The sequence below is a fragment of the Lacerta agilis genome, chromosome 1 (assembly GCF_009819535.1).
Source record: "Lacerta agilis isolate rLacAgi1 chromosome 1, rLacAgi1.pri, whole genome shotgun sequence".
Taxonomy (NCBI): Eukaryota; Metazoa; Chordata; class Lepidosauria; order Squamata; family Lacertidae; genus Lacerta; species Lacerta agilis.
This window is the reverse complement of record NC_046312.1, coordinates 3,029,547-3,054,025: the sequence shown is the minus strand read 5'-3', so window position 1 is coordinate 3,054,025 and position 24,479 is coordinate 3,029,547. Positions and strand designations below refer to the sequence as shown.

Genomic DNA, 24,479 nt, shown 5'->3' with positions numbered 1-24,479 from the left:
CCTTCCTCTTCTTCCTTTGCCAAGTTTGCATTTATGCAAGCAGTTCAGGAATGGAACAAACTGCCTGGGGAGAGTAAAGAACCGCTGTTCTTGTACACTTAAGGAGTGGTTGACTGGGGAGAGCAGGTGGCGGCACGAGCGGAGAGAAAGGGCTTCTTTCTCGCCACCCCCACCGCGTGCCTCACTCGAGTATAAGCCGAGATCAGCTTTTTCAGCACAAAAAATGTGCTGAAAAACTAGGCTTATACTCAAGTATATAGGTAAATATATAGGTAACATAGGTAAATGTTTAAAAGGCCTGGGAGGAAAGGAAGGTCTGCAGTCACAATCTGCACTGCTAAACCAGAGATTGTGATTTGTTTTCTCCCAAAGCAAGCCAGTTGGAACAAACAGGGTGCAATTCATTTGCACGTGGTATGGCTTACTATCATGTATGACTATAGACAGCAAGGCTTGCTTACAAGTTACTGTAGTATGCAGAGCATAGCTGCATCTGTCAACTTCCACAGACTTCTTTAATCAGTGTCCCCGTCTTCACTCCAGACTTGGGAGACAACTGCTGTACTAATGTTGGAGCCATAGCACAGGGTCAACCAGCATGTCCAGTGGTCAGGGAGGCCAGGTGTTACAGTCCAGAAGCATCTAGAAGGCCATAGGTTCCCCGCTCCTGCTTTACATCCTCCTCTCATAGTTACTGCACTCTCCATGCTGAAATCCTCTTGTGCTTTTCACTTACAGTATTTGATATTTGTTACACATTTTAAACCACACTCTCATCTCTAACTTTTCTTTCTAAAGCACTCATTGATTTTCTAAAGCTTCCCTTCCTTCCATGCAGTATCTTCCAGTACTGATCTCTTTCGGACTGCTCTTACCCCTTCTTGACAATCGGACCTTTTCCTGTTGGCTGTTTGTTTCCTTAAAGCAGCATCATTGCACAATGTCCTACATAGCTGTCTTTACATCATCATCCTTGAGGAAAACACATGGATCAGATATTCTTTTGACTTTTCAAGACCAGATAAAGTTACATTTCACTTAGTTAAAAAAACCACCCCCCAAAAAACTCTCCTCACCCCTATGAATCCACCCTGCAGGCAAACTTTTTAGCACCTGCCAGAGACTATGACACACACAAGCAAGTACTGTATTCAAATATAATTATTTCTCCCACATTCAAACATAACAGGAGAACTGCACTTTATAATTGCTTTATTTTCTGCTTATTAGTTCTTTTACCAACACTACAACCATATTGCGAACACAAAAAATCCTGTTTACTTTATTCAGGGAGATCACAGTCTACAGACTCATTCACTTATCAGACAAAGTTAACGCCATTCAAAAACGTATTCAGTTGCACTTTATAGAGTCACATGAACACAGAAGTTGGATGTACTGAACCTTTCCCCCCCAAAGAAGTTGAATTCTAAGATTGCATTTTATCTTGCAAGCTGCAGATAAATCTCTAAAGTCATCAATTTTTATGGCTACCTTTGAGCCACAGAGAACACAAAACGTTGTTTCTTTGAAAGAGACACTTAAAATGAAACTTTACTAATTTTTGTTCAGTATCAAAAGTTTTTTGATGCATTTGTCACACATTTTTCAACTTCATGTTTCCCACCAAAGACTGGCAATTTAAAGGGGAAAAACAAAACCAGAATTAATATTTTTTTTACCTACAAAACTGGCACACTTGGGAGGAACAAAACTTACATACCAAGTAATGATTTCAAATTAATGTACTGTAGAAGTTGTATGACAATTTGATTCTGTCTTGGTGAGAGAAAAGATACAATAAACCCTTCACCAAAGGTAAAACCACCCATGTTTTTACTGCAGTTAAAATTTATATGAAAGTTTTGAGAACTAGTAACAGATCTTCAAGTTTTCCAGTTTAGGCAACTACTTTGTGCTTGGCTTTAGTTATTCCAGAAGACGACACTTAACTGTTTCGTGGACTTTTCGTTTGCATTACCACTCTTGCCAATGCTGCCAGGAAGATTCTAAATTTATTTTTATCGCAACCAGAATGTAGCATTTTTGTTCGATCTTCTCACAAATTTGTTGCTTTAGAACTTTTTGTGAACTGCTGCTGTTTTTCCGATGAAAATTAGTATTTGTTCTGATCCTAAAAATTATTTAATGTGAATGATCCACGTCCAATTTGGAGGAAATAAAAAAATCCAAATAACTATGATATAAGTTTATTCAGGATCAGAGCTCAAGTTTTTTTTCTGTTTATGATGCTAAGCATTCAGTTCTTAGAAATTAATTTCTCATTACTTTATCCCCCTCAAACATCTTTGGTACAAGCTCTAGGGTCCACAATTTAAGTAGCAAAATCAACACTGAAGAAGTGTAGTGTAATGCCCCAATTTTATTTCAAACTCATACCCTTTAACAAAAGAAATTTTCTTCTGGTTTTGTAGCAATACATTCCTAAAATTCCTCAGATGAGTTTTACTCCTTGAGGAAATCTGAAATTAATCCTTAAGGCTGAATAGGAACCAGCTGCTTTACATTTTTTGCACCTAGTATTAATACTTGATTGAAACCATTTTTATGCTAACCTGAATTCACAATCATTTTCCCCCATACAACTAATCAGACATTTGAAAGCTGCGATATGACAAATGAGATGCTTGCCCTTGAAGAACGGAACGTGGAAGTTTACATTCATAGTCGTTTGCTCACTCTCCACCTGAATCATTGCTGCCCTTCCAAAGGGCTTTATACATCCAAAGCAGATCAAATAAAGGTACTACCAGAACAAAAGTCTAGAATTTGTCCGTCACTGCCTGCGTGAATTCAGTATGGTTTTGTAACAGATGAAAGGGAAGCAACTTCCAAAGACACTCATTTGTTCCATTTAATTAGTAGTATCTGCAAAACCAAGTTGCCACATCCTTCCTTCATATTAGTACATCTCAATAAATTCTTAAGTGACTTATTCAAATCATAGTATAGATGCAGATGCAGGCTACCCCCCCACCCCCTCAAGTTAATAAAGATGCATCTTAGAAGCCAAGCTAAAAGGTCTACAAATAATCTACTTAAGTTTTTAGAAGCTTTTAGACCAATTGTGATACTGCCATCTTTGTCTCAATTATTAAGACAGGAAGAGTTTTAACATTCAAGTTTTGACTACAAGTTTATGATTTTTTTTAAAGTAATGTGTACATCACACATTATTCTTACGAATTATTGCTGCACTTTATGGAATGAAAGCGTATTTGCACTGAAACTGGAAAGTAATGCAACTACTTAATATTGCAGCAGAAAAAATTAACTTTACAATGCAAAGTACAGGAACTGTGGTTTGACACTAGTCTCATTTCATCCTGCATACGGTTGCTATTTAGAATGGAAACTTATTTGCATCCTTAATCATGCATTATATTTGGTTCATAACCTCCTGCAGCCAACATTTTGAAGTGGTTCTTGAATTACCCAGCCATCATTGGGCCCAGTAAGCAACCATACATTTATTCTAAACGCTACCCTTCTGATTTGTCAAAAAGCCAGATAAAGGAGATGAAAATTTTAGTTTCTAGTTACAGGTAAGCTCTCACCATAAAGAGGACAGACTGCAGTTTGTTCATAAGCAATGGTTTTCAGTTTACTAGATAACAAGAGACCTATCAACATATTCTGCATGGTTGCAAAAGGAAGCAAATCTACAGCAGATGATAATGGAGAGGGGGGGGTCAGGGGGAACTAAATCAGAAAGCATACATTTAAAAAGGTGATGCCTTAGCCCCAAGACTCAAACAAATGAAGTCAAATCATCATAACCAAGGGCTTTCATAGTATGAGAAAAGTTACTCTGCAAAGCTATGTGTCTCTCCCCCCCCACCCCCACCCCCGTTGCTGGAAGCTTGCCATATAAACTAGTGCTTGTGTTCATTCACAGTTGAATATTAGAGCATCTTAACACCAAGCAAGAATTGTATTAAACTGGGGATCCAGTCAAGTATGTGGAAGAAAAGAGTGGTAACTGGCGAAGAGGTGAGCAATCATTGTAATCCTATGGATGCTTAATTTCAGAACATTTTAGTATGGAGGATCATTCTTTCTCGGGAAGCAAGTTTTCTTTCCCCGCTAAACTCTCTTGAAGACTAGTAATAGTTTGTCTTTTTTTTTTTTAAATGATCATTAGGATTTATAGTTAGATGTTAACCACGTCAGCCCTTCGTAGAGTCCGTCTCCCGAGGTGGCACAGGACGGCTGAACATACCAATTCCTATCCCTGATTCGGGTCAGGCCTAGTTTCTCTTGAATCTCGTGCGGCTTCATGGCATCAGGAAGGTCCTGCTTGTTGGCAAAGATAAGGATGATGGCATCCCGCATCTCCCGGTCATTGATGATGCGGTGCAGCTCCTGCCGGGCCTCGTCAATGCGGTCCCGGTCAGCGCAGTCCACCACAAAGATCAGGCCCTGCGTGCCCGTGTAGTAGTGCCGCCACAGCGGCCGGATCTTATCCTGGCCCCCAACGTCCCACACGTTAAACTTGACGTTTTTGTAAGTCACGGTCTCCACGTTGAAGCCCACGGTGGGGATCGTCGTGACCGCCTGGCCCAGCTTCAGTTTGTACAGGATGGTGGTCTTGCCCGCCGCGTCCAGGCCCAGCATCAGGATCCGCATCTCCTTGTTGCCAAAGATCTTGGACAGCACCTTGCCCATGATGGTGGCTGGGGGGAGGCAGGCATCCACAGGGGGAGGGGGGTAGAGAGTTGGGGGGTGGAAGAAGAAGAGGGATGGGCTGCTGCTGCACCCGCCAAGTAACCCACACGGGTGGGGGACACACACACACACACACTGCTGGACAGGGGAGAGGCCAGAGGTTCACTGGTCTGTATGGCGCCCAAGAACTTGAGAAAGGGGCTTTGGGGAAGGAGGGAGGGGGAGAAAAAAAGAGGAATAATGCAGCCCCCACTTATATGCACCAAGAGAAGGAACAAGGGGCGGGGGGGGGGGAAGATGCTTGACTTGAGACGCTTCAAGGGCTGCACGAAGAGGGGGGCAGGGGGCGTGGCCTCGCGGGCGATGGGCGTGGCTTGTCGCGCGAAGGGGCGGGGCCCGCGAGGTCTCCTCGCCCCCGTCAGTCAGAGCAGGCCCGGGAGCCTCCCCGTGCTCTGCTGGGCTCCCCCGGGCGACGCTTCGGAGCTCTGAGGAGAAAAGAGAAGGGGGGGAAGGGGAAGAGGAGGAGGAGAAGGAGAGTCAGTCGGAGGCTCCGTCAGAGGCGGCGTGAGGGGGAGGGAGAAGGGAAGCCGCCGCCCGCACTTACCTCAGGGGGCGCCGGCTCTCCCTCAGCGACAGCGAGCTGGGCCGTCTGCCGGCTGGCCGGCCTTTCGGGGTGGGAGAAGGGGCGCGCCTGCCCAGCCGGCCCGCCTCGCTTCTTCCCTCACAAACTCCCTTGCCTAGGAGGTTCGCTGGCTGGCTGGCTGGCTGGCTCGAGGCGGCCGGCGGCGAGGCGCATGCGCGCAGCTCGCTCCCTCGCCCGACCGACTTGCGAAAGAGAAGCGGCCCCGCCTATAATACGGGGGGGGAGGGGCGAAAATGCGGGGCAGCGCGCGCGCAGTTTAAACCCGGAATGCGCACGCGCAAAGTCGGCGGCTATCAGGGCGGGAAAAGGGGGGGGAACCGCAGCATTTGCGCATGCCCAGCGGGTCGCCCGCTCCCTTCCCTTCCACCATTAAGCTTGGAGTTTAAGCGCCGCGCCTTTTTCCTTCCCCAAGTGCCGAGACAGAATGAGAGGGGGAAATACACCTCAGGTTCTCTCCTCCCGAACGTGCATATACGCATGCGCGATTCCACTTCACGCAGCCGCATTTCCAGTCGCCAATCCCGGAAGAACAGACAAACCCCCACGGGCAGAATTTACCTCAAGTGCCTGGCCAAGGACCGCGCAAGCGTGGTGGCCTTCTCACCTAACGTGGCCTCTCTCTACTGCGCATGATCTGGAGAAACCGCCTCAGAGACGGAACTGCGCACGCGCAGCGTGAAGAGGCGCGGTCATCCCCATGAGCCGTGAACGCGCGATCTACGTCAGTTGCTGCGCGACTCTGCCTCATGTCTCCTTAAAGGGCCACGCACGGGGATGGGAGCCGAGATAAAATAGCAATAATTGACATGTTTTGCGGCCTCTTGTTAAGCGCTCCCTTGGCGGAAGGGAACATATGTAAGAGAGGGAGAAGAAGAATTGCAGACGCACGCCCCCTCCTGAATTGCAGCTGATCTCATGCAAAGCTTATCTGTCCTGTCGCAATTTCTTAAAAGACCTAAGGTGACCTTTTCACCTCCTCACCCCAAGTCTCAGCTCTGGTAAGGCCCATCATAATATAATATGATAAAAAAGGACTTAATGTTTATTGCATTCATTGCTTGCTACATAAAATGTCTCAGAGCAACTCCAAATTGTAAGAACGTACAGAACACAAAATATAAAATAACAAAGAGAGAACATTGTTAACCCAAAGTGCTCATCCTGCAATATTATGCTGCCAAGATGAAGGTCTACCAGGCCTATGTGTTGACCAAGCTGCTTTGTGGAAGTGAGCTGTGGGAAACTTACAACTGTCTGGAGCGATGCACAGCAGGCATGTTCTCCCAAGGCCACATTCCCAGCATGCTCACACCCCTGTCTCAACAACGTCTACGCTGGCTTGGTCATATTCACGAAATGGAAGATGGCAGGATCCCCAAGGATGTGCTCTATGGGGAGCTGGCTTCAGGGACCAGATCCAGCTCTAAATTATAAGACGTGAAGGCTGACAACATCAACCCCTGTGTGGGAATCCCTTGCAGATGACTGCAGTATCTGGATAGTCAAGTCCTGCATTCACAGCAGTGACCAGAGGAGGAATGACTGCTTGAAGGAGCGCAGAGAGAAGAAATGCCATGATGCATCTGTAGCAGCACAACTAGATGCCTTCCTCAGCCCCAGCTGCAACATGCACACGAAAGCTCATACCAAGAACAAACTCAGTTGGTCTCTAAGCTGCTACTGGAAAGAATTTTTTATTTTGTTGCAACAAAACATGTTTCTCCTGTATCGGTTTCTACAGCCACATCAGATGCTGCAACCTTCCAACAGTTTGACTTCACCCCCAAGGCGCACTCCTCCATTGTCTCTTAACAATGGCCCCACTTTGGCCTGATCCTGCCAGTCTCTTTCTTGTGTTCTGCCTATTCTCAGAGCAGGTCATTTCCATACAGTCTCTAACCACCATGATACAGGCAGGACTGTGGTGTTTTCCTGGGCATCAGCTGTGGGCATCTAAGCAGTTTGGGGAGACGCAGCCCATGTAGGCGGGTTTTCTGAACAGAGAAAAGAGTATTTCTCATTATTTTAAGAATGTGAGAAGAGCCTCCTGGATGAGGCTGATGGCCCATCTAGTCCAGCATCCTGTTCTCACAGTGGCCAACTAGATGTTTGTGGGAAACCAGCAATCAGGATTCAACCATAAAAGCCCTCTTCCCACCTGTGGTTTCATAGAATCATAGAGCTGCAAGGGACCCCAAGGGTCTTCTAGTCCAATCCCCTGTGATGTAGGAAACTCAACTAAAGCATCTATGACAGATGGCAATCTGACCTCTGCTTAAAAGCCTCCAATGAAAGAGAGTCCACAACCTCCTGAGGAAGCCCCTTCCACTGTCAGAAAGTTATTGATTCAGTGTTTTGATCTTTGCTGCCATTTTCTGGATGATGGACACACAGGAAGCAAACAAGGAGCCCCGGTGTGGTGGCTCTTGCCTGTAATCCCAGCTCCTTGGGGGACCTGAGCCTGGAAGGCTGCTCTAGCTCCAAAGTTCTAGGCTGCTGCTATGGACTATGTTGAATGAGTGCATTGCTAAGGTCAGCATCAAGACAATGGTCCTCAGTGCGTCAAGTTCCAACAGGATACTGAATTCGCCCAGATCAAAGACACCACCCTGAGCATCCTCTCTTCTCAGTTCTGAAAATAAAATTAAAATGCACGTCTCTGAATTTGTGCAAAGTGTCTATTATCCCTTGAAACCACACTCCTCCTTGCTATGAAGCTGGCTTAAGCCTATCTAAGCACATTCTGAAAATTAATCTCTAATGTTACACCCACCCCACTTCTCCCAGCAGTAAGGAATTCCAGGGCGCATTGCATACCAAGGTTTAGTTTTCATTAGGAGGAGGTCTCTGGAGACTTACTGGTATTTTGTAATATTTGCATTTACAGTGGGACCTCGGGTTAAGAACTTAATTCGTTCTGGAGGTCCGTTCTTAACCTGAAACTGTTCTTAACCTGAGGTACTACTTTAGCTAATGAAGCCTCCTGCTGCCGCCATGCCACCATCATGCGATTTCTGTTCTCATCCTGAAGCAAAGTTCTTAACCCAAGGTACTATTTCTGGGTTAGCGGAGTCTGTAACCTGATGCGCCTGTAACCCGAGGTACCACTGTATTTGCAAAATTACAGGCTGAGCATAAATGGAGACACCGTTAGAATTATATTATTTATCGATTCATGAGTCACATTTTACATGCATGTGAAGGTGATCACGGTCATATAAAAACAGCTAAAATGTCTATTGTTTTAAAAGCAGCACCAAAAAAATAACTGGAAGGCTGAAAAACAACTAATTAATAGCACCAAACACCTAAAGCAGAGGTGGCTTCATCCAGGTGCAAAAACTTGTCAAAACAAAAATATTCCATATCATCCTACAGGCACACGAAAGCTCATACCAAGAACAAACTTGGTCTCTAAGGTGCTACTGGAAGGATTTTTTTTATTTAGCATTTTCAGAGGCACTAGACTTTGCTCACACCATCTGATTTTTAACCTTGGGCTCAGGAATGCAGGTCACCTGATGCCATGCGATTGGCAGGTGTGTGTGTGTGTGTGTGTGTGTAAGGTAAGTACCCAACCCACTGAGGGATCCCATTCCCCATCCCGGGTTTAAACACTCAAGGCCCAAATCTGCTGTTCTCAAGAGTAGAATCTCAAGAGTATCTTCTCAATCAGAGTTTATAGAAGCTTAACTTGGCTCTCTCTTCTTGTTGTTTAGTCGTGTCTGACTCTTCTTGACCCCATGGACCGTCTTCCACTGCCTCCCGCAGTTTGGTCAGTTTTTAATTCTCCCCTTTTAGATTACATCAGCCTCAGCTGCTGGCTGGGAGGCCTCTTTTTGCTCCATTCAGAAGCCTTGAGAGAGATCACCTAACAATTAGTAGCCATGGAAACACATCACCTGTACTTTCCTTAACAAAAGCTGTGCCTGGCAACTTTGTCAGGAGTATTAAATAAGTCTACCATCACGATGCCTTGCTCCATTAACCCTCTCCTGTCCAAGCTCCCCATCTCACAACAACATGCTCCTCTAAATAAAACATTTCAGAATTCTCCTCCTAGGTGCTAGCCAAACTCCACACCCCAAGATCTGAATTTAAATCTGGATATCGGGCTTCCGCCAACAGCTGAGCATGGTGGCACCTTGGGAGGCTGAGGATTGCTTGAGCTCCGGAGTTCTAGGCTATATGCTGAGAAGGTGCCTTTGTTTTAAGATCAGCATCAATAAGGGCACCCTCTGGATGCCTCGCAGGAGACCTAGGAACACCACCCTCCGCTTCACGGAGGAAAGGTGGGATATACAGTAAATGTAATACATAAAATGAAGAAATAGTGGAGACCTCTGAGCATACGAAAAGTGCTTTCCCATCGCCACTAAATTCCTGCACCTCCAGCGTTGCCATTTCCACGCCGTCCGGCAGAGGGCGGCAGGGAACTCCTCTCCTTCCCTAACGCCGCGCCGGAACAGTTTTGGCCTAGTGGCCTCGCCGTAGGTCACGTGGCGCAACGCGCATGCGCGCGGGCGATTCGGCTCCTGACAGGGGGGAAAGCGTCCGGGAGAGCGGCGAGGGAAGACCGGGCAGAGTCCGCCGCTGAGAGACCCGGCCATGAAGTCCCGCTTCAGCACGGTCGATATCCGGGCGGTGATAGCCGAGCTGCGCCAGAGGTAAGGAGGGACCCTCGTGACAGGCGGGCGGCGGCCCCGCCCCCGCGACGACGTAGGCCCCGCCCACCTGGGTATTGGCCCGCCCGCTGCCCCGCCCCTTCACTTCGCCACGCCCACTCCCGCCCCTGCCAGCCTCCCTCAATCAGGTGCCTCCCAGGAGTTTTGGACTGGCTGGGGGTCGATGGGAGTTGTAGTTCAAAACCTCTGTAAGGCACCAGAGCAGGCATAGGCAACCTTCGGCTCTCCAGATTTTTGGCCTACAACTCCCATGATCCCTAGCTAACAGGACCAGTGGTCAGGGATGATGGGAATTGTAGTCCGAAACATCTGGAGAGCCGAAGGTTGCCTATGCCTGCACCAGAGGAAGGAAGAAGGCTGATCCGTACTTGATGTTTCCCCTGTTTGTTAGACCAGGCATAGGCAAACTTGGCCCTCCAGATGTTTTGGGACTACAATTCCCATCATCCCTGGCCACTGGTCCTGCTAGAGAGGGATGATGGGAGTTGTAGTCGAAAAGCAGCTGGAAACTCAATTTGGGAAACCCTGACTCCCAACTCCCAGCAGCCTGTGTAGCCAGTGGTCAGGCGTGCTGGGAGTTGGGAGTCCAGCAACATCTTAAGGGTCCCCTCCCTGAACCTGAGCTACATTCTTTCACCTGCCGATTGAAGGCCGCTGGCATGGGAGCACTACTGTACAGGCAACTCACAACTTACACACATTTAACTTGCATGCATTGGGCTTTATGCACTTAGCAAAAAAAGAAAAGGAAAAGCAAAGTGGGTGGGATTCACCGGGGCTACAGATCCCAGTCTTGTTTCTTTCTTTCTTTCTCCCCTTGTTCCTGATGTAGATCTTCCCTGGTGGGGAGAGGGTGCGTGCTATTTTGGGCTGGCCCCGTGTAGGAGCAGCCACATATTTCATTTGTCTGGTTTTTAGACCCATGAACACGTGCCACATTGATTCTCTCTCACTAGTCCTGTTCAAAGATAATCAGCATGGAAGACTGCTCCAGACTGGACTTAGCCCAGAAAGATGTTTGTGTTATAATTAATTTGTTGTTCCTTTGATTTAAGAAACGGTTCTTTCGCTGCCTCCTCCAGCCTGACCCACAATAAGATTGACAGTTGCTCTTTGTTTAAAAAATTATTGATTGAGTGTTTAGAACAAGAGCAGTCTTCTACAAATTTCCTTACACTGGTAACAATATAAATATATCTGTCTTTTCTCCCCCCCCCTTTTTTTTAGCTTGTTGGGAATGAGAGTAAACAACGTTTACGATGTGGACAATAAGACATACCTTATCCGTCTTCAGAAGTAAGAGCTAAAACTTCCTTGTTTTCTTTATTTCAGGAGCTGGAAGCCTTTGTCCCTCCAGATGCTGCTGGTTTCCAGCTCCCATCAGTCCCAACAAGCATGGCCAATGGTCAGGGAGCTGTAGTCCAGCAACATCTGGAGAGTCACAGGTTAGTCATTTCTAACTTTTGAATCTGTATGTGTGTTTTACATGTGTCTCAATCTCCGATGAGATAAAATAGCCAAACAAAACTAGAACACTATGTATGAGAAGGAAGTTGGAACATGTACTGTACGTGCTTGCTATGAATGTAATCTTTTTCACAAGTACATGAAATCAAGATGCATTAAAATTAATGGTGTACGTTTTCCCCTCTGCTTTCTTCTGTATTCTTCATTTAAATGTGCATGATTACAACCTCTCCCTCTCCTTCCTTCCTTGCATAGCAGGCGCATGTTATGTATTCTCCTGGTGCTGTTGTTAAACGTAGAGAGAAGGTTCACCTCTCCTTGCTTTTACAAGCATCTTCACACACTACTTTTCCTGAGTTTCTAAACATTGTTTAGTTCATAAAATTTATATACTGCTTGATTGTTAAAAACGAGTGATTACTCTTGGGAAACCTTCTCAGTTCTGGGGAGCTTTATGATTATCAACTGCATAAATTTATTACGAGCAAGTGGATGCCATCATGCAAATTCACAGAGGAAGAAGAGCATGTGTTGCACCCACATCTAGGCCAAACCTGTGCCTGGATGCTCCCTGATGCCTTTTGTTGTCGTTAGGCCAGACCTCAAGGCTACGCTTCTCCTGGAATCTGGCATAAGAATTCACACAACAGAGTTTGAGTGGCCCAAGAACATGATGCCATCTGGCTTTGCAATGAAGGTAAATGCATCTTTCTCTGCATGCTGAAGATTTCTGGGGTGGAGAGAGAAAACATGCCAAGCCGCTAATGCTGTCATTTCATCTCTGGGGCTAGCCAGACAAGCATTTTGCATTTTCACGTATGAACCTTACAGTATGAGACTACAGGCTCAGACAATAGTGATTTCGAAAAAGAATGGGAACCTTTTACAACGTATTTGCAGAAAGAACAACAACAACAACAAAAAACCACATTAACTCGCTGGCAGGATTTAGATAAACATTTACAACTTCATTTACAGAGAACAAGGAATTTAACAATGTGACAACATAGTACTACAGTGGTACCTCGGGTTACAGACGCTTCCGGTTACAGACTCCGCTAACCCAGAAATAGTACCTTTGCTTCAGGATGAGAACAGAAATCGTGCTCCAGCAGCGCAGCGGCAGCGGGAGGCCCCATTAGCTAAAGTGGTGCTTCAGGTTAAGAACAGTTTCAGGTTAAGAACGGACCTCCAGAACAAATTAAGTTCTTAACCCCGAGGTACCACTGTATATACAAACAGCAGAATGTAACGTTTGACGTAATAAACCAGAAATGGAAGCTGAGGGAAGTCACTAGGGAGGGGAGGAAACTGGAAAATGAATGTTGTTGATATTGAATATTGGTTATGAGAAAAAGAAAATCAATAAAAAAATTATTATTAGTATTTTTAAAAAGAGACTACAGGCCCAAATAATAACAAGGCATGTGCCTTGGTTTTCTCTTGTTGAATGGAGAGCTCTCACCTGTCCTCCTGGCAGGAGTAGGTGAATAATTCCACTCTATGCTCTAAGGCTTTGCAATGTTTTCCATAGATACATGCATTTATGTGGCAGAGTGAGTTCTGGACGCAGGCAGGCTAGCAATAGCTGCTCAGACTCAGCAGCCAAACAAGTGATGGGGAGGGCTTCGGGTAGCCAAAGTCACATCTCCTGCACCCTGTGTTTCTGCCAAACCTTCCCCATAGGGTTTTTTCTTTTTTTAATAGACTCCCCCCAACACCACGCTTCTCCTGCTTTTATCAGGCCATTGTTCAAATATTCCAAATGATCCCAAGCTTTATGAGAGACCACGATATCTGCATTTTTATTTATAGGGTGTGGGAGTCCCCAGCTACCCTAGCTTTTTGCGGGCTGGGGGTGGGGGAAGCAAACGACTGCCTCATTGCCCCTTTGTGAGACCTGTTTGTGCTCTCCCTGCTGACAGTGCCGCAAGCATTTGAAGACCAGAAGGCTTGTGAGTGTGAAGCAGCTTGGCGTCGACAGAATAGTCGATTTCCAGTTTGGGAGCGACGAAGCCGCCTATCATCTGGTTATAGAGTTGTACGACAGGGTAAGTGGAGGGTGAAAGAGCTGTGGGTCTTGGAGGCAAAAAGGCTGGTCTCTCCGCCTTCATTTTTGTTTCAAATTCCCTTTATTGCCATTACTAACAACCCAAAAGGGCAGCAGCAGGGTATTGTGTCATACCATATGCAAAGCAGACAAGCGATAAATTGTTGTTGTTGTTCAGTCGTTCAGTCGTGTCCGACTCTTCGTGACCCCATGGACCAGAGCACGCCAGGCACGCCTATCCTTCACTGCCTCTCGCAGTTTGGCCAAACTCATGTTAGTAGCTTCAAGAACACTGTCCAACCATCTCATCTTCTGTCGTCCCCTTCTCCTTGTGCCCTCCATCTTTCCCAGCATCAGGGTCTTTTCCAGGGAGTCTTCTCTTCTCATAAGGTGGCCAAAGTACTGGAGCCTCAACTTCAGGATCTGTCCTTCTAGTGAGTACTCAGGGCTGATTTCTTTGAGAATGGATAGGTTTGATCTTCTTGCAGTCCATGGGACTCTCAAGAGTCTCCTCCAGCACCATAATTCAAAAGCATCAATTCTACGGCGATCAGCCTTCTTTATGGTCCAGCTCTCACTTCCGTACATTACTACTGGGAAAACCATAGCTTTAACTATACGGACCTTTGTCGGCAAGGTGATGTCTTTGCTTTTTAAGATGCTGTCTAGGTTTGTCATTGCTTTTCTCCCAAGAAGCAGGCGTCTTCTGATTTCGTGACTGCTGTCACCATCTGCAGTGATCATGGAACCCAAGAAAGTGAAATCTCTCACTGCCTCCATTTCTTCCCCTTCTATTTGCCAGGAGGTGATGGGACCAGTGGCCATGATCTTAGTTTTTTTGATGTTGAGCTTCAGACCATATTTTGCGCTCTCCTCTTTCACCCTCATTAAAAGGTTCTTTAATTCTTCCTCACTTTCTGCCATTAAGGTAGTATCATCAGCATATCTGAGGTTGTTGATATTTTTTCCGGCAATCTTAATTCCGGTTGGGGATTCATCCAGTCCAGCCTTTCGCATGATGAATTCTGCATATAAGTTAAATAAGCAGGGAGACAATATACAGCCTTGTCGTACTCCTTTCCCAATTTTGAACCAGTCAGTTGTTCCATATCCAGTTCTAACTGTAGCTTCTTGTCCCACATAGAGATTTCTCAGGAGGCAAATGAGGTGATCCGGCACTCCCATTTCTTTAAGAACTTGCCATAGTTTGCTGTGGTCAACACAGTCAAATGCTTTTGCATAATCAATGAAGCAGAAGTAGATGTTTTTCTGGAACTCTCTGGCTCTCTCCATAATCCAGCGCATGTTTGCAATTTGGTCTCTGGTTCCTCTGCCCCTTCGAAATCCAGCTTGCACTTCTGGGAGTTCTCGGTCCACATACTGCTTAAGCCTGCCTTGTAGAATTTTAAGCATAACCTTGCTAGCATGTGAAATGAGCGCAATTGTGCGGTAGTTGGAGCATTCTTTGGCACTGCCCTTCTTTGGGATTGGGATGTAGACTGATCTTCTCCAATCCTCTGGCCACTGCTGAGTTTTCCAAACTTGCTGGCATATTGAGTGCAGCACCTTAACAGCATCCTCTTTTAAAATTTTAAATAGTTCAGCTGGAATATCATCACTTCCACTGGCCTTGTTGTTAGCGAGGCTTTCTAAGGCCCATTTGACTTCACTCTCCAGGATGTCTGGCTCAAGGTCAGCAACCACATTACCTGGGGTGTATGAGACCTCCATGTCTTTCTGGTATAATTCCTCTGTGTATTCTTGCCACCTCTTCTTGATGTCTTCTGCTTCTGTTAGGTCCTTTCCACTTTTGTCCTTTATTGTGGTAATCTTTGTACGAAATGTTCCTTTCATATCTCCAATTTTCTTGAATAAATCTCTGGTTTTTCCCATTCTGTTATTTTCCTCTATTTCTTTGCATTGCTCGTTTAGAAAGGCCCTCTTGTCTCTCCTTGCTATTCTTTGGAAATCTGCATTCAATTTCCTGTATCTTTCACGATCTCCTTCGCATTTTGCTTGTCTTCTCTCCCCCGCTATTTGTAAGGCCTCATAAATAAATAAATACTACCATATTTTTCTTCCCATAAGACACACTTTTTTCCTCCTAAAAAGTAAGGGGAAATATCTGTGCGTCTTATGGAGCGAATGGTGGTCCCTGGAGCCAAATTGCCCAGGGGCCAAAAGAGGATCATGCTTTTTATTTTACAAAGAGAAAAGGGGGTGTTGAAAGGACCCCACTCAGCAGCTGATCAGCAAGAGATCGGAGAGAGATAAGAGTCCCCTGCTCCCTTTCAGCCCCGCCCTCCATTGTTGAATGTGCTGCAGAGGGAGGTTGTTTGTTTCCCCAGCGACATGTGACTGGCTGATTAGATTATCTGTCTGGAAACTGTAGAAAAGGCTCCCTTTCCTTTAGAAGCTGCAGAAATGTGAGTTGAACCCCATAAAAACGGGGCTTTTCCTATTTGCTTTTCCCCCTTGGCAAAAGGAGCTTTGCTTTTCCCCCTTTGCAAAAAAAAGCTGCAAAACATTTAGCTGATCCTCTAAAAAACAGGGCTTTTAGAGGAGGAAAACCAGGAAATCTTTTCCCCCTGTTTCCTCCTCTAAAAACGAGGTGCACCCTATGGTCCGGTGCGCCCTATGGCGTGAAAAATACAGTAATTAAAGACATCCAAATTTCTCTAGGTAGTCCGGATGGTGAACATTGAGCATCTAAGTCCACAGCTTAGGAACTAAAATTGCAACCCTTGTCTTCTGGCTATTTTATTACTTTCCAAAATAAAGTGTCTCAAAGCGGCTTACAAATCCGTAAAACAGCCTGACACTTAAGGTATAGCCTTTATTTTTGTGGTTGTAATTTGATTTAAGCTGTTTTAAATACAGTGTTTTAACGTTTTAACCTGCCCTGGGATTTTAGGGTGAAGGGAAGTAATTAATAATAATAATAATAATAATAATAATAATGCTGATGATAGAGTCATAGGGAGAGGCTCTATAGGTTGAAACCCGCATTTTGCTTGGAAACTCTTTTGCAGGGCAACATTGTTCTTACTGACCATGAATACCTGATACTGAACATCCTGAGGTTTCGCACGGATGAAGCAGATGATGTAAAGTTTGCAGTGCGGGAACACTACCCGGTCGATAACGCCAAAGGAGCAGCACCGTTGCCCAGTTTGGAAAGGTACCTCTGTTCTTTGTGCAGCATTTAATTGGGGGAGAAAGCAATATCCGCCCCCCCATCCCTCTCCAAGAACTGAGTAGAGCTACTTTTCAGAGACCTGCTTGCTGGGCTGTGAAGTTGATCTGGTTTGGGTTCGACACCCAAAATGAGCAAGGGGAATGGAGTTACTCCCCTATGGAGAAAGGTTGCAGCATTTGGGACTTTGTAGTTTAGAGATAAAATAAGTAAGAGGCAGCATGATAGAAGATGGCACGGGAAAAGTAGATAGAGAAATGCTTTTCTCCTCTCATAATGCTGGAACTGGTGGGCATCCATTGAAGCTAAATGTTGGAAGATTCAGGCCAGAATAAATGACTTTTTCAAGCAGCGCATAGTCAAACTGTGGAACTCCCTGCCACCGGAGGCAGGGATGGCACCAACGTGGGTGGCTTTAGAAGAGGATTAGACAAATTCATGGAGGTGGAGAGGGCTATCCGTGGCTAGACTCTGTCTTCACAGTTAGAAGCAATACTGCTTCCGAATGCCAGTTGCTGAAAACCACGGGAGGGGGGAGGGCTCTTGTGCTCAGCCCCGTCTTATCCATTGCTCCTACTGGCGCGGGGCAAGCGCAGCGAGCGGGGGAGCCGCTGCCATCCCCACCCTGATTGGCGCGCCCTCCCCCTCCCCCTCCCTCCTCGACCCGCCCCCGCCCCCATGGGTGGCCAGGCGCTCGTGCGCCGCTGCCACCCATGCCGCTCCCAGGCGGGCTGCAAGCCAACCACCCTCGCCTCCCTTCCCCAACTGGAGTGCTGGAAGGGCGCGCAGAGTCCCGCACCGCGCCCCTAACCCCCCCCTCACTCCCGAGGGGCGGCCAGCGCAGGAGGGAGGCAGCCCCAGAGGCAAAGAGGCGCAAAGGCGGCACGCCGGACCTCCCCGCCCCGCACCCCACGCTCTCCCCCGGACTCCACCCTCCCCCCCGCCAGCCCACCACCACCACTACTCCCCGGGGCATGGGGGAGCTAGAGGGATTGCCATGGTGGCCGATGTGCCTAAGACGGCCCTGTGTTGGGCTTTTGGTTTTAACTGGAAAAGCCTCAAAACCAGTTTAGCACTTGGAGTGGTGTCCAGCTACGCTTCCTTCTGCGTTTCCCTGCTTCTCCAGTGCTTTAGCAGAGTTTTTCAAACTTCTTACTTCTTCTTGCGCAACGTCTTGCCAGCAATTAAACTCCCACAACGTCTGGGTTGTTTCAAAGCAAATCAAGCTTTAATTATAGGCATATAAATCACGGAGCTTCTCTCTGGGAGATTTGGACGATTCTCCGCTCCGGTTCAGTCAAAAGTGAAAGTAAGACTGAACAAGAAATAAACGGTGCGTCACATAAATCACAAAGACATTGCATACAGCAGATACCCTGGATGTTGTGACACATTCCCTGTGGGAGGGGCGTACTGTTGAGCTTATTTAACCCTGAAAGCTCCAAACCTCACACCCTGCTTGTGCTCGTATCTTGCTTACAGGTTTCCTGCGGGGGCATCTGGCCGGCCACTTTGAGACGAGGAGGCTGGACTAGATGGGCCATTGGCCTGATCTGGCAGACCCTCCTTATGTTCACAATGTTCTTTCCTCTTCAGTATCATTCTGTACAGCAATGTATTCTTTTTTGGGGGGTGACCTTCCTCCCCATTCTCCCACTTTAACAGGTTGACAGAAATAATAGCCAGTGCACCGAAAGGGGATCAGCTAAAGAGAGTCCTAAATCCCCACCTCCGTAAGTACCATTTATGTTAAGATTGAAATCAGCAATAAGCTATGTTTTCTTTTTCAAAGTTTGTAAGCAACTTTGAGCACTAGAGAAGAAAGCAGGATTACAGATATATCTAAGAGATCCCGTTGGAACATCAAATAACAGGTATATTTCTGCCAGTAATAGCCAATTGCTTTTGAGAGCTGTAATGTTTTCGAGGTGTACAAGATCTTTGCTGCGATACTTAAAATGACACGAATAGTCTTTATTACGGTCAGAGACCAGAAAATCAATAAAACAATTCGTTTCATAAATAGCATCTATATACTAAAATCACATTTAAATTTTATAATCGGCACTTAAGACTTTAAAAATTGGTGAGATATCTCATCAGTCTGTCACTTTAAAATCATTCCTAAAGGGATTAAGTGGACTCTTTATCTCTAATATTTGCTGACGTCACGGTATCTTAAAATGACATTTATTTGTTTGGAGATGGGGAGGGACAGATGTTGATTCAGGTAGGCAGCTGTGTTGGTCTGATGCTGTCAAAATAAGTAAAAAAAATTAAAAAATTGTCCAGTAGCACCTTAGAGACCAACCAGAACAAACTTAGTTGGTCTCTAAGGTGCTACTGGACATTTTATTTATTTAAACAATTTTTTGTTGAAGATGGAGGGAGGCCTCTTCATCCCCAGTGTATAAAATGTCCCATATTCTGCCTTGTCTGAAACCAATTCCTTGGGGGTGGGGATTCTTTTAAATCCAAGTCTCTGGCTAATTGTTTGGTCTTATAAATGGTTCTCTCCCTTCCTCCACTTTTTATAGCTTATGGAGCCACACTTATCGAGCACTGCCTTATGGAAGCGGGGATTTCCAGTAACGCCAAAGCAGAACAGATAGAAGGGAAAGGCAAGTGCCCAGACCTTTCATCGCGAAATGCACTGCACACCATTTTGCATGTCACATGGCAGAGTTGCATAATGCCTGGTATTTCAAGATCTTTGTGTAATGCAGTGTGGTGTATCAGTTTAAATTCATCTATTAGGCCTGGTTAATTCCCTGTTTCTTGTGAGTGGTTCCCTGACGCACGAGTGTTGTTAAGTCGATCATCTCAGCAGTTCAACCTCCCAGGACATTCTATAAAAGATCTCAAAGTAGCTATCTTATTACAAAGGAATTTCAGAAATAGACTGGAAAGAGAAGTGGCTGAATTGCAACTAATCACCAAACTTAAAACAATGGAGAGACCTGGTCTGAACAAAGACATTGGATTCTTATCTCATTATACATGACAAAGCTATCTTTAGCCATCTCACCCCTTGCCTTTCCCTGCAAGACCAATTGCAGTCGTTAACAGTCGTCCACAGGTTTTCCACACCTATCAGCTGATCACCCATTCCCACTACCCTTCTGAGTCATACCCCTCCCCACCCCCTCACTATATTTAAGGGTCTGGGGATGTTTCAGTGTATCTGAAGAAGTGTGCATGCACACGAAAGCTCATACCAAGAACAAACTTAGTTGGTCTCTAAGGTGCTACTGGAAGGAATTTTTTATTTTGTTTTGTTTTGATCTCAGCAGTTATCACTGATACAGGTATGCTGCTCAGAAGGCTAAAGGTGTTTGTATAGGGTATATATTTCAGCTCTGATCATTATGGTCTGTCATTTTTGCACCTCATTCGCCTCCCACAACCTACACTTTCCTTCTTTACATACCTGCCCGCTAATATTGTGTGCATGAGTCCTTGAAAGCTTCAGCCATAATAAATTAGTTAGCCTATAATGCACTGGTTTTCAAACTTTTTTTTCCTGGGCCACACTTTCAGAATAACAATTTGCTCTTAGCAGTTTTTTTTTATTGCTAAGAAATACATGGGGGGAAAACAACAACTAGCCACTGATTTATAACATAGAACACAATTGCTTTATAATATGATCATGGGACACCCAGAAAGTATAAAACAATGCAGCTTACACAAGAACACGAATAATTCCCAAAACATAATTAAAAATGAGCATCTTATGTATGTACCTTAAATATGTATACAAACTCCATGAGAGGTGTGAGCTTTTGCAAGGTAACCTCATTTATAAAGAATATTTTTATACTGCACTACACTGCACTGTAATGTTTAAATGTTTCCTTGATGGTCTTTGAATCTCCCACCACACTTGCCATCCTCTCCTGCCACGCCACTTTTTGAGAACCACTGCTCTAAGGTGTCACTGTACGAGGCTAACACAGCTGACGCTTTGGAAATGCTTAATTCTTATTCTCCTAAACCAGCCTCGGGGGCAGTCTGCAGCTCTGGGCTTGATCATATCCCCAGCACCTCTAGGCAAGGCTGAAAAAATACAGTGGTATCTCGTGTTGCGTAACCTCCAGGTTACAGAATCTTCGGGTTACAGCCGCAGCTAACCTGGAAGTGGGTTTGCGACTCACGCGTGTGCAGAAACAGTCCGGTTACTAAATTATTGGAATACAGCCGGGCCTCCAGAATGGATCCTGTTCGTAACCGGAGGTACCACTGTAATCCTGTCTGAAACCCTGGAGAGTTTGATGACAACATTGAGCTAGATCAGGTGTGAGACCTGTGGCCCTCTAGCTCTTCTTGGGCTGCATCAACACCACCCAGCACCATCAGTGGTCAGGGATGATGGGAGTTGTAGTCTAATAGCATTTGGAGGCTCCAGGTTCCCATCCTGGGATAGGTGGACAGCCTTTGGCCCAAGGCTGCTTCCAGTATGCAGAGAATATGCTGTAGCACGGCAGGAAGCCACAGCCTCAAAAATCTTGGATTCCTTTCCCCCCCCTTTTAGATGTTGAAAAGGTACTTGCTGCGCTACAGAAAGCAGAAGAATATATGGCGATCACAGACGACTTTAACGGCAAGGTAGCTCATGGTTGAAGTGCTCCGATTTAGGAAGAACTTCCTGACAGTAAGAGCTGTTTGACAGTGGAATTTGCTGCCAAGGAGTGTGGTGGAGTCTCCTTCTTTGGAGGTCTTTAAGCGGAGGCTTGACAGCCATCTGTCAGGAATGCTTTGATGGTGTTTCCTGCTTGGCAGGGGGTTGGACTGGATGGCCCTTGGGGTCTCTTCCAACTCTAGGATTCTAGGATTCTATGATTTTTGCAGCACACCCCACGGGTTCCAGAGAAGCAATGTTCAAACTTTGCCATTGCAGATCTTCCAGGGAGGGGTGGGTGGGTTTAGTAAACATTCTCAAGCTCCCTGGCCCAGAAGTGGAGTCAATCTTGGACCGTGATGCAAAAGGCAGACTTATTGGACCAAGGAAGATGGGAGCCCAGAGAATCTCATGCAAAAATAGCTGTGGTTTGGCCCTTCTCATACCAAATGATGTGTTCTGGAGAAGGTGGACAAATTTGGATTTTGTGGTCGTCTTGTTGGGCTCCTTAGTTCCTTCTCCCAATGTGTTCTGGCTTAGTGCTCGCCTTCCAGTTTTTGTGACCCACGCTTCCAGTCCCTCCCATCCCCTCACCCCAGGCTGTCTGGTAGGCTCTGGTCTAACTTGCCACTATTGATGGCTAGCTGAGAATAGAAATCATAACAATCACAATAATGCCAAGAACAGAAAACTGAAAAGAAATGCTATTCAGGGTTTCTCTACCTCTTCTTCTTTTTTTTTTTGGCAGGGTTATATCATTCAGAAGAGGGAGAAAAAGCCAAGCCTGGAACCCAACAAGTCTCCAGAAGAAATCCTCACGTATGTATTTTGAAGGGAGCCTCCTTCTTGGCCACTCACTTTCCTGCTGGTCATAGAATCGTAGAGTTGGAAAGGGACCCTAAGGGTTGTCTAGTCCAACCCCTGCAATGCAGGAATCTCAGATAACAACTGTGTTTACAAAAAATTGTTTACAAAATGTATGACATATCAACAATTGCTAATTCATGAAATCTTAATTAATGTATGCAGTGCCAAAATAATAATGGCCTATGCAACTCATGGAGACTCTTGAGAGTCCCATGGACTGCAAAAAGATCAAACTTATCCATCCTTAAATAAATCAGCCCTGAGTGCTCACTGGAAGGGCAGATCCTGAAGTTGAGGCTCCAGTACTTTGGCCACCTCATGAGAAGAGAAGACTCCCTGGAAAAGTCCCTGATGTTGGGAAAGATGGAGGGCACAAGGAGAAGGGGACGACAGAGGACGAGATGGTTGGACAGTGTTCTTGAAGCGACTAGCATGAGTTTGGCCAAACTGCGGGAGGCAGTGAAAGATAGGCATGCCTGGTGTGCTCTGGTCCATGGGGTCACAAAGAGTCGGACACAACTGAACAACTGAACAACAACAACAACAACAACATGCAACTCAATATCTCAAAGCCAAATAGTCCAAATATTCCTGAAATACTTCCATGGGAACAACTCTCTATATGTGTGCTTGTGCTGGTGTGATCCCAACAGAACTCTGACAACGAGATACACAGATTTCAATCTCTGTTTTGTGAATTTTCTTCTGACCAGCCCTAAAAGGAGCTATACAACAAAGTCCATGCTCCACTAAATAAGACAGCTCCAGCCTTAGAATGGCCCTCTGCTCTTTTTCGATGCAGCCTAGAATAGCATTAGCTGCTTTTGGTTTGCTGCTGCTACATTATCCAATGTGTGTCTTGCAGATACGAGGAATTTCACCCTTTCTTGTTTTCACAACACACAAGATGTCCGTACGTGGAGTTTGACTCTTTCAACAAGGTACGGTCCTGTGTTTGGTATTTATTGTATTTTATAACCGGGGTGTAATTTTTTTATTGTGTCAGGTGGTACTGGGAGGCCGTAGTGGCGACTGAGTTAGAATCCTGCCGACTGTTTGTGGTTGCAGCAAGATGGATCTGAATGTAGCATATCGGTTTAAGAGCCAAGTTTAGGATTTTGAGTTAGAGATTTTTGAAGCGAGTGGCGGGTGGTGGCATCTGTGCTTTTGAGTGTCACCAGAATGTGGAAGCTGCGACACAAAAAGTTGTTTTGCTTGAGTGAATTCTGAACTCAAACTTCAGAGTTTGAGATTTAAGGAACTCTAACTCAAGGGCCTTTATGGATGGAATTGGTTTTCTTCTGACTTTATTTTTTATGAGAAATGGAAAAAAACTTCCTGATACAGTGTGGTGTAGTGGTTAAGAGTGGTAGACTCGTAATCTGGTGAACCGGGTTCGCGTCTCCGCTCCTCCACATGCAGCTGCTGGGTGACCTTGGGCTAGTCACACTTCTCTGAAGTCTCTCAGCCCCACTCACCTCACAGAGTGTTTGTTGTGGGGGAGGAAGGGAAAGGAGAATGTGAGACGCTTTGAGACTCCTTCGGGTAGTGATAAAGTGGGATATCAAATCCAAACTCTCTCTCTCTCTCTCTCTCTCTCTCTCTATATATATATATATATTGTTTTAATCTCTTTTGGAAGGCAGTGGATGAATTTTACTCCAAGCTGGAAGGACAGAAGATAGACCTGAAGGCACTGCATCAGGTACCGACCTCGTGAAAACATTAGCATTTGACACAACACCTTGTGGCTTCCCTAAGGAGCCAGTTGCCAGCTGTGGATTGTTGTTCAAATTGGGAGAATTTTACTTTTGTCCCTGCTGAGAACCCTAATCGCTTCAGCATTAGAGGGGAAAGTTTGATGCTGTCAAACATGCACAGTACACACACGGAGCTCTCTGTGAGACGGCTTCCCTGCTTTTGCTAATGCAGAGTAAGGCACAACTTTGGCTCCTGCATCTTGTTAACTTGGGGTGATTCAGGAGATGTGCTGCCTGCCAGCTGCCTCCAGACCTGCCATGTCTACTCCCTTCACCAGTAGACCAGAGTGGCTCCTTCTAGCTACCTGCTTGCAGTCATCTCTTCCCTCCTGCTTTGCCTTCAGCTCACGCTGCCTGAGTTGGCATGAGCATTCAATCACCACCCATCTTTCTTTCCTCCTTCATTTTGTCCTGAAAGGAGAAACAAGCACTAAAGAAGCTGGAAAATGTTCGGAAGGACCATGAGCACCGGCTCGAAGCTCTCCATCAAGCTCAGGTAAA

The 24,479-nt window shown here is 45.8% G+C and overlaps 2 protein-coding genes across 4 annotated transcripts in view; one reads left to right on the top strand and one right to left on the bottom strand.

Moving 5' to 3' along the window:
* Positions 1-2,232: 2,232 nt before the first annotated feature.
* ARF6 (ADP ribosylation factor 6) lies at positions 2,233-4,752 on the bottom strand. The gene has a single exon (XM_033159786.1). It carries the CDS (start codon positions 4,687-4,689, stop codon positions 4,162-4,164), a length of 528 nt encoding a protein of 175 aa, XP_033015677.1. The 5' UTR covers positions 4,690-4,752; the 3' UTR covers positions 2,233-4,161.
* A 5,090-nt stretch (positions 4,753-9,842) lies between these two features.
* NEMF (nuclear export mediator factor) overlaps positions 9,843-24,479 on the top strand; it is a 39,893-nt gene continuing 25,256 nt past the window's right edge. For 2 of the 3 annotated variants that reach the window (XM_033159657.1, XM_033159510.1), the window contains exons 1-12: positions 9,843-9,999; positions 11,245-11,313; positions 12,079-12,181; positions 13,410-13,535; positions 16,567-16,715; positions 18,396-18,463; positions 19,268-19,351; positions 21,265-21,338; positions 22,100-22,170; positions 23,084-23,159; positions 23,861-23,923; positions 24,397-24,474. In XM_033159657.1, coding sequence (XP_033015548.1) covers positions 9,941-9,999; positions 11,245-11,313; positions 12,079-12,181; positions 13,410-13,535; positions 16,567-16,715; positions 18,396-18,463; positions 19,268-19,351; positions 21,265-21,338; positions 22,100-22,170; positions 23,084-23,159; positions 23,861-23,923; positions 24,397-24,474 — 1,020 coding nt within the window. In that variant the 5' untranslated portion in view covers positions 9,843-9,940. Of the gene's footprint in view, positions 10,000-11,244; positions 11,314-12,078; positions 12,182-13,409; positions 13,536-16,566; positions 16,716-18,395; positions 18,464-19,267; positions 19,352-21,264; positions 21,339-22,099; positions 22,175-23,083; positions 23,160-23,860; positions 23,924-24,396; positions 24,475-24,479 lie in introns of all 3 variants that reach the window. The other variant, XM_033159575.1, reaches the window with a different exon arrangement.